General features: G+C 33.4%; 1 protein-coding gene across 1 annotated transcript; it reads right to left on the bottom strand.

The window, feature by feature from the left end:
• Positions 1-254: 254 nt before the first annotated feature.
• On the bottom strand, positions 255-3,506 carry LOC104105706 (rop guanine nucleotide exchange factor 5). Its single transcript, XM_009614081.4, has 7 exons — positions 3,008-3,506; positions 2,622-2,738; positions 2,376-2,530; positions 1,979-2,053; positions 1,605-1,895; positions 1,005-1,361; positions 255-915 (listed from the first exon to the last, which is right to left on the bottom strand). The coding sequence occupies exons 1-7, from the start codon at positions 3,264-3,266 to the stop codon at positions 403-405; spliced, it is 1,767 nt and encodes a 588-aa protein (XP_009612376.1). The 5' UTR covers positions 3,267-3,506; the 3' UTR covers positions 255-402.
• Between the last annotated feature and the right edge of the window lie 5,840 nt (positions 3,507-9,346).

Consider the following 9,346-nt stretch of genomic DNA (forward strand, 5'->3'; position numbering starts at 1 on the left):
CAGTTTGACACAATAGCTTGACAGCATTGGCATACACTTGAGAATCCAGTTTTGAGATTCCTATTTGTATAATCGTATGTTATATATTACAAATTGCCTTCCTAAAACAATTATAACTCTTTCCTGTGCAAGAAGCAGGAATACAAACAAGTTAATTATGATTGCGTGCTTCTCCTGATCTATAACTTAAAAAGGAGAAAAAGAACAAACATACAAACAAACAGAGTGCGCATGTCACACAATGACGGGGCGTGTAAACAAATGATCTCCACTATTATGTAAAAAACAGAGCGTTATTAGTGAAATACAAGAAAGTCCAACAGAAAACTATCTATCAGCTGTCAATCATCTTTTCCTTTTTTCTCTATCATTCCCAAAAATAATTAACTTTAGTTCCACAGATCAGCGGTCTATTGATCGTAGACAATTTCCAGCTTGGAGGGAAGATGGTTCCTTGCATAGCTCTGAACCTTCACTGTTGTTTCTATTCACCTCAGAACTCCTGTTAGAAATTGAAGCAAAGGCCTCCAAAGGATTTCCACAATTCTTAGACTTTGCTTCACAGCCAAGATAATTTGACAAGACTCTCTTCACTCCAAAGCCACGTCGAGCCAACTTATTGTTATTTGAACTGAGAAATGGAGTTCTCTCTCCTCTTGCAGGGCTTATCAGAGGCAAAGGTGAAAAGTTTGGTGTCGCCGAAGATGTTCTATATGGGGTGCCTGAGACAGGCACTGAATATGGGATGGACACCTTTTTGTGGGCAATTACACTGACCGTAGGAACAGATGACAGCTTATCAGATTGCCTAGTTAAGTCATCTACATATAGTAGATCATCGATCCGTGCCACAATATTGAAAGCCAGACTCTCAAGGACTCTTGAGTAGCTCTCTAGAATAGACTTCCCTACATCCTGAAAAGATTTAAGAAAATTATGGTCGCTAAATGTATGATACAATAGAGAGCGCCAAGAAGAAAGCACTTTTTTCATAAGTAACAAACCTTGTTGTATTGAATCTTGCTGGCATCTAAGGTGGTCTGGCTTAGGCCAGGGACTCGCTGCTTCAGGCAAAGCAGTAGATTTTCAGCTCTCTCAGCAAGCGACTCTCTCTTGTCTCCATCAACCACAAGATACCTTACCATCTCCCAAGATGATTTTGCCGTAGAACGATTTGGATTAGTTGGAGGTCTAGGATGATGTCTTTTGCGCCACACATAGATTGAAGCCTCCACGCGGTTTGCTATCTCTAAAGCAACATGTTCAGTTGAAAGATCAAGGCAATCTAACAAGCACTCTGAAGAGAAATGCTCTGAAGTGATGTAGCGGTAGATGACATCCCCTAGACACGCTCTTCCATTCTGAAGACAAGAAAATAGTCGAAGTCTAGTTGAAATGCCAAGAATAACATAACCATGGACAAACACAAAGTGGAGGCAGACAACACTATATAAATAGGTCAACAGAAAACAGGTTACCACGGAGTTAGCAATTCAAAAGAGATCAAACTGGTGTTCACACTTAGAACTCTAGTAAATTAATGGACAAGTTTAAAAGAATTCTTGCATGATCAAGAGAAAGTTGATATTCCTTTAGCGATGTACCTTTGGAAGAGCATCCAAATATGATTCAGGAACTTCCATCTCAGCTAATGTAATGCTATTTATTGACATGGCAGCTTTCAGTATTTGATTAGCACATTCACGTTTGTGATTTAACTGCTTCCTTGTGTCTTCAAGTAGACCACCATGAGGCACCCTCGGGACAGGCAGCCACCACTTGTCTTCTTGGCGCTGGATAGCTTTCCGAAAAGAGGCTGAACCATCATCCTCTGCTGCTATTATCCCTTGATCCACATACCAAAACTCCGTATTGGTGAAACTATCTAATATTTCCTGCAAAATATAGCAAAGGGATCATGTAAGGATCTCTTCCCTAAATGCAGTAACTGCGACAAATAGGACGAGCAGCTTCTTACAATGAGCATGTTGTCAAGTTTCTGAAGAGCTGGAAGATTAATAAAAAGGTCCGCTCTTGGTCTACTGGTCATGACCTGGAGATAACACAAGAAATTAAATGTGAAATTTCATTTTGGGATGAAATATTGAATAAAGATAAAGCTAATTAATGACGCTTCCTAATGCCAGCTACATAAATAGCACATTAACAAGAAATACATGTTTGAATGTCATGAAAGTATCACACTTCAACTAGAAGGCTCAACTTAACTGGCCCAAGCAAGTTGCAAATATTCTTGAAAACACTTGAAAGAAATACAATTATTCCATGTGAACGTAATTTGGTTTCTTACAGCAATTTCTTAAACCTAAAATGCAGACTCAAAGAATACTAGGTTCAATGAGAACAATAAGTACCTCAAGCTTAGTTCCATCAGGAAAAGTTTGCCAGGATGGTATTAATTCAACAATGTAATCGCTAACAGCAACAAGCCACTCCATCTCTCTTCGCCACATTGATTTCTTTTCCAGAGGCAGAGGTTCTAGTCTCCACAATTGTCCAAATATAGTAGCTACACATGAAAATTTTGTGAAATTAGAAGGTCACAATTCAAAAGCAAAAAATTGTGACCACTCTTACAAAAACAGTAAAAATACACTTACCACATAGGTTGGTTATGGAATTTGAAATGGCCAATGATGTGCCAACTCCTTTCCCACTACCAGACATGTCTTCACCAAGCAACAATTTTGAAAATCTCTCTTTCATCATCTCCAATTCTGTTCAATTACAGAATAACTCAGTAAATTAGCTAATTGAAAGTAAAATTGACCAACTGAACCGCCATAAGAAATTCAAATTTGAATATGAAAAAGCACATTGTCTCCATTTAGCAGAACATATATGGTCTTATTACGCGGAAAAAAGTTTAAATCACTATAAAAACCCAAAAATGGAAAAGCATAAAAGAGAAGAATCTCTTCTTTTTTTCTTTCAAAAAGCATTTTTTTACCATAAAATTTAAATGTGGGCATTTTAAAAAACAAACCTGAAATTTTTGAATCAAGCTCACTGACGGTGGAATTACGCACATCTTGAGCTGCATCTTTAGAGGAAGACTTGGTCATTTGGACCTTGAGAATAGGCCAACCCAAAGGAGCCGGTGAAGAACAACAGTCCTTTCCGAGCTTGCTCTCATCAGAACTGGATCGACTCGAACCCGTACTACTACTACTCCCTTTCGACACCGAGTCACTCAATGACTCTGACCCACTTAACCCGTTCTTTTTTTCAGCTATACTTTCCATCTCAGCTCGATAATTTTGAAATTCAAAATGGTGAAACTACTCTTTACAAGGCAACAACGCTTGAACGGATTCATCAAATGCCATCAAGAAAACCAATCTCAGATTCCAAAGCTTTCTGAAAGAAAACAGAATCTGAGATCCTTTAATGTTTGGTTCTTGGATGGGATTCTATAGACACGAATGAATGGGGTACTGAACAAGAGTTTTGATTTTATTCTCTGTTTTTTATATGTGGGTCTGCAATTTCTTATTTCAAATTTTAAGGTAATTGTCAAATGGCCAGTCGCCAACGTCTCTCTCCCCCTGACCACTGACCCCACTTTCAAAATACTCCTATTATTATTAAAAATTAAATTAAAATAATAGGGGTATTAATTACAGCCGTATGGGTGACGGATATGTCAATAAATATTTCTAGCTAAGTTTACATTTCTACCTTAATAAGAATTAGGAAATTATTACATTACCCAAAAAACAACAAACATGGAAGTAAGTTTACATTACCCAAATTAATACTGTGCCTCCTTTTTTTTTAATCGTATAAATTTAAAAGTAAAAAGAATTTCGGTTGAGAATGCAATAACGGGACATTAAATTGCTAGTCGCGTAGTATGTGTGTAACTTTGACGAAATTACTTTAGATCTGTCCATAAAATGGTACACTTTGATAATATGGAGGTGATATGTTCAACTATTGCTTAATTTGCTAGCTATAGCATCGGTATAATTAGCACAAAAATTAAATATGATGATAAATAAGTTTTACATCTACTTAATTTTGTTTTATTTTTTCTTACATTTACGGAGAGATTTTTCCTTTCTTATTCAATATATTCAATAATCGATTTCTTTCCGGTTGATATGTGGTTCATTTCATTGTGAAATACGATAGTTGTGTATATAACGTGCTCTAGAATTTCTAAAAAAAGAATTTAGATCTTTTTCAACCGCCTAATTTGTATATAAATAATAGAATATATACATACATAATCTATATCTGGATTACTTAATTACATTTGGCAGCATATAATATAAGATCAATATATAGATAACTATATATTGTGACTGAGATTAGCAAGAATGCACACATGCTTTTGTGTGTCATGTGTTTACAAACGTCAGCTTTTAAAATATTTTCAAGTGACATATACTATGGTAAAATTCCCTATGCTTGTCGTGCTCATAAAAGAGCAAGTTCCATTAACAATGATTAGATCATACTTCAAGGAAAATAGTTAAATTAGAAGTGAAACTTTAACTATTTTCAAGTTGTCACACGTTAGCTTCGTGGATTCCCAGTCTAGTCTAAGACAATTTGAGGTTAATCCATTACTACATACACAATGAACGTTTACAAAGAGACACAGAGCCAATATTTGAATTTTATAAGTTCTTCAATGGTAGAATAGTGAACTCAAACGTTAGTGATTAGATGCAAAATTCAATTTTTTTAAAACCTATTTAGGTGAATTTTTTATCACAGAGAGAGAACTAGTAATACAAGAAAGTAAACAATTGAAGAGGAGAAATTTTATATTCAAGGTACTTAGGTTTGAGAAGTAAAACTTTTTAGGTGGACATGATTAATGAAGAGGATATATTTTATAATCAATGAAGAGGATATATTTAGTTATGTACGTGAATACATTTTGTTCCATGTCGGAGGAGCGTTCCATTCAATGGAGTCTCAAGTTCCACATTATTTTGGTGCCTATGCAAGATTTTAATTACTTTCACATGGCATAATCCCGGGGAAACAGACTTTAGAATTTTCCGTTGAAATTACTCAAAAACCGTGATATTTATACCAATTCCAGAAAATCAGATAAACTCAAATTATTACTATTATTATTATTGGAGAAGCAAAATAAAAATAAAAATGAGAGGTTTGAAATTCGACCTGCTCCACTTATTCACCTAACTGTGGCCTATATGTTTGATAACAATTAAATTTGGACGCGGTTTAAAGGATATATGGTTTAATTAAACATAATTAATCAAAAAACAGTAAGTAATTGAATTGAAATGAGATAAAACGATCAAACCAAATGAGGCGAAGTAATTAAGCCTTGCGTTAGGCTAAATGTTAATGGTCGGTTTTAGTCGAGCCATCTAGATAGAGCCCGGTTCCAACTAAATGGATGAAAGCTGAAGAGCACTTAAACAATAGCTAAAAGCCTAAATAAACTTTATTGCTTTAATAAGGGTGTCAACATTGACCAAAAAATAAAAGGGTTCTCCTCTTTATCTAGTAGAGGAGTTTTAACCCTAATATATGTTTAAATAAGGTAAAAATCGGTTCTCCCTTTTTTTCCACTTTTTTCCACGAAAATACGATCTATAGCATATACCGAGCGCGATCCATGCCGCAGTATCCGGCTGATGGCGGATATTTCGGCTCCTCGTTTTGTCTCTTTTAACCGTCTTTCCTCTACCCTCGATCTTTTATCTTACTCGAGCCTGATTCTTTCCGGGTTCGGCCATGCCCGAGACCCGTTGTATCGTTCGTCCCTGGTTCCAATCTATGAGTACCTTCAGTCTCACTCGAGCTAGTAACAAATAACGTCGTTCCTCGTTTCACAATGGGATATCGGGGATAACTTTATCCTAATTTTATCTGTATACACAAATAACAGTTACGAGCTTCTGGCATATATATATATATATATATATATATATATATATATATATATATATGCGGAGTCCGGGGAAGGGCCGGACCACAAGGGTCTATTGTACGCAACATTACCCTACATTTCTGCAAGAGGTTGTTTTTACGGTTTGAACACGTGACCTCCTGGTCATATGACAACAACTTTACTAGTTACGCCAAAGCTCATTTTCTCTAGGGGGAAAATAAATGTAATGAAAAGAATTACACAAAGTTGGGGTATGTTTGTAGTGTTGAAGCTCGAGGTTGGACACGGATTGACTATTTGTCCTAATTCCTCAATTAAATTACTGATTAATTTGAACTAGTCGGCTGATCATAAAAGAAAGTGAGGCCATTAGGAGGGGGCTGCTTGGACTATCTACTTGTCTCTTTTTCTAATAGTGTATTAGGATTAGCCCCTTCGTGACTTGATTTTCATGAGATATTTAAATATATATGTATTCTTCTTGATTTCTCAATAAGCTTTTGTTGGTCGCCTGAAAACAAGGCCTATGAGCTGTTGACCATTTCAGTAACAAATAATTAATCAATAATAATTAAAAAGAGTACTAAGTGATGAATGAGTTTAACTTAAATTAATCAAGAAAAAGAAAGGAATACCCGTAGTACTTGTGACCTCGTATAACCAAATAATCATTGGAGGTCCTAAGGTTTTCGTACCCGAATAATCAGGAAATGGTCAATTTGATACAAAGATGGGAAAGAAACGATATTTTGCAAAAGCTATGAAACCAAAATTGAAACTAATATAAAAACTACAACAAACTAATAAAGATTTAATAATAGGCATTAGAAATGCTTATTTGTTGTAAAAATATTTGTTGCTAGCTTTCTTCTCTTCGTCATTAGACCGAATATACTGAAGCTGGGTTAAAGCTTATCTTGCAAACCAGTGGAGATATGGTATTCTCGTATATTAGTTTTTTTTTAAAAAAAAAAACTGATTTCAGAATGCACCAAAAGAAAAGAAGTAATTTCGTCCTAAAGATTGAACTCGCAAGAACGAAAATGTAACTAATCTTTCATCTTTGTCGCTCTTTCTCTTCCTTCAAATAAAGTAAACACTGCAAAAGAATATAAAAAAACACAGGAAAGGAAATAAAAAAAATGGGAATATAATAGTACTCCCTCTGAACTACATTAATTGATTTTTTGGTATTCTTTTTGTGGTCCACAATATTTGATTTTCTCTAGATATCAAGAAGGAATAACTTCTTTTTTTTTAAGTTGCCATTGGAATAAAAAATCTAGGAGTATTTGTTATATTTTCAATGAATAAAATAAGGTTAATACAATCAATTGTATTGTTAATTAATGTTAAATGGTGAATTCCTTAATATGTGTGAAAATAATAAAAAAAAATCAATTAAAGTGAAGAAGAGGGAAATTAAAAGTTAAAGTGTATCAACGGACTACAAAACGTGCATGAGAGTTGATGCGCTTTAATTGAAAGTTGAAACTTGCAAGCACAAAAGGAGAAGTAGCTAGAGAACTGCAAAAGTCCCAACGGGTAGATGATTTACTGGTTTAAAAGTTTTGTTTACTTGAACCAAAGATTGGAAAAGATTACCCCAAAAAGAAAAAGGCAAAAACTTCACGTCCTTTCTTCTTTACCGTTAATCAGGAAAAAGCCAAAAAGTCACGCCATCTATATTAAATTTTAGGTATGTAAATAGTGCTTCCTTTTACTTTCCCAAATAGACTAGAGAAAGAGAATCTACAAATGGTAAATTCACTGACCGTTGCTTGCCATTAAAAGTAGAATGAGCAATGCTGCAATTCTACAACTTCGTACCCAGTGGTGGAGTTGCAGTGAGTTCAGTTAAACACATTGTTCGAATTATGAATAAACATAAAATTAAAAATAAAGATAATATGTGTGCATATATATATATATATATAACCACTCTAAATCCATTGACTTAATTCATGAATTCGTCTCTGCTCATTTCCTGTTTAAATTGTTAAAAGAACAGTTTAATCTGCTAAACTTGTTGAATTTAACTTATGAATCTGCCTCTACAAAATTGTTTAAAGAAATATTTAAACTGCTAGTTCTAAAAATAACAACGACAATAATAATCCGTTCACAACTCATGCACTGTTTTGAAATATAAGTTACATCAAAGGCACTCTTTTCGTCGAGTTTTTAGTTAGGTAATTGTGTCAGTGCAGCATCCTCATTGTCGTTCCAATTATTCTTTTAGTTTTCAAACAGTAAGCAAAAAAGGTGTAGTGTCTCTTTAACCTGCTGACATGCAAAATTGTAAAAAAAAAGGAAGATTTGAATTCCGATATAGTGACTTTATATATGTTGTTCAAAATGGAAGGTCATTTTCTTGCCTTTTTGTCCATTTCTCGCAGTCTAAGTTGCAGATGATCATACTAGCCCATCTACGCATGTTCTTACATTTGTACACATGACCCTTTACTCATTCTGTGTGACAGGCTTTAATTTGATCCACATATCAGAAGTTGCAAAAAATTTATAAGAATAAGAAAGCTCATTTTTATGTCTATATTTATTTGTATTTGAAGTATAATAGAAGTTAAAGTTCGCACTAATTCATTTAAATATGTTTGTTAGGAAAGGAATCAAATACAGGTATTGAAAAGACTCCTTACAAATTAGGGAAGGTTTGGAAATTCATCGGGTAATTAGAACTGGTGTAACTACTAGGGTAGTGATTACACAACCTAGTAATTACATAGTATTGTAATTACGATGACCTGTTGAATTATTTGTCATAATGTAATTATAGTGTAATTACAAGTATAATGCTTGATTGAATAAGTGTGATTACACAGTTAGATTAAATTTTAAATATAAATTAGTTATCAAAAATTAAAAGTTAAGATTTAACAAATATATGCCTTTATAAATAATATTAAATTAAATATTTTAATAACAATTGACATATATTTTTAAAATTAATAATATTTTACTTTAATTAATTATAAACACTAAAATACATATTTTGTAAGAACATCATCGACTGCATGCTTGATAAAAAGATTAATATCTATAAATATAATGCCATAACATTACTCAAATATTTTACAAAAAATAATCTATCAATTCTAATTGAAAAATGAATTGGCATGCAATCTGAATTAATAAGTCAATACTACTAAAGCAAATAAAATAGAACCGAAATTATAACATAAATCCATAATCTACAAAAAAAAAATTAACATAATGCTCTTATTAACAGCACAGTTATACTAAATAAAGAAAGAAAAAATATGAGCAACTACGTGGAATCATAAAACATAAAGGTTGAAAAATGAGAATATTATTTAAATATTAAAAGTAATATATAATTTTAACATAGTTAAGTTTGCATATAACATCATCCAATAACAAAGTTCAACTTTAATGGCATCACTCATTATAAGTCAAGTT

Source organism: Nicotiana tomentosiformis, chromosome 3, assembly GCF_000390325.3.
Source record: "Nicotiana tomentosiformis chromosome 3, ASM39032v3, whole genome shotgun sequence".
Taxonomy (NCBI): Eukaryota; Viridiplantae; Streptophyta; class Magnoliopsida; order Solanales; family Solanaceae; genus Nicotiana; species Nicotiana tomentosiformis.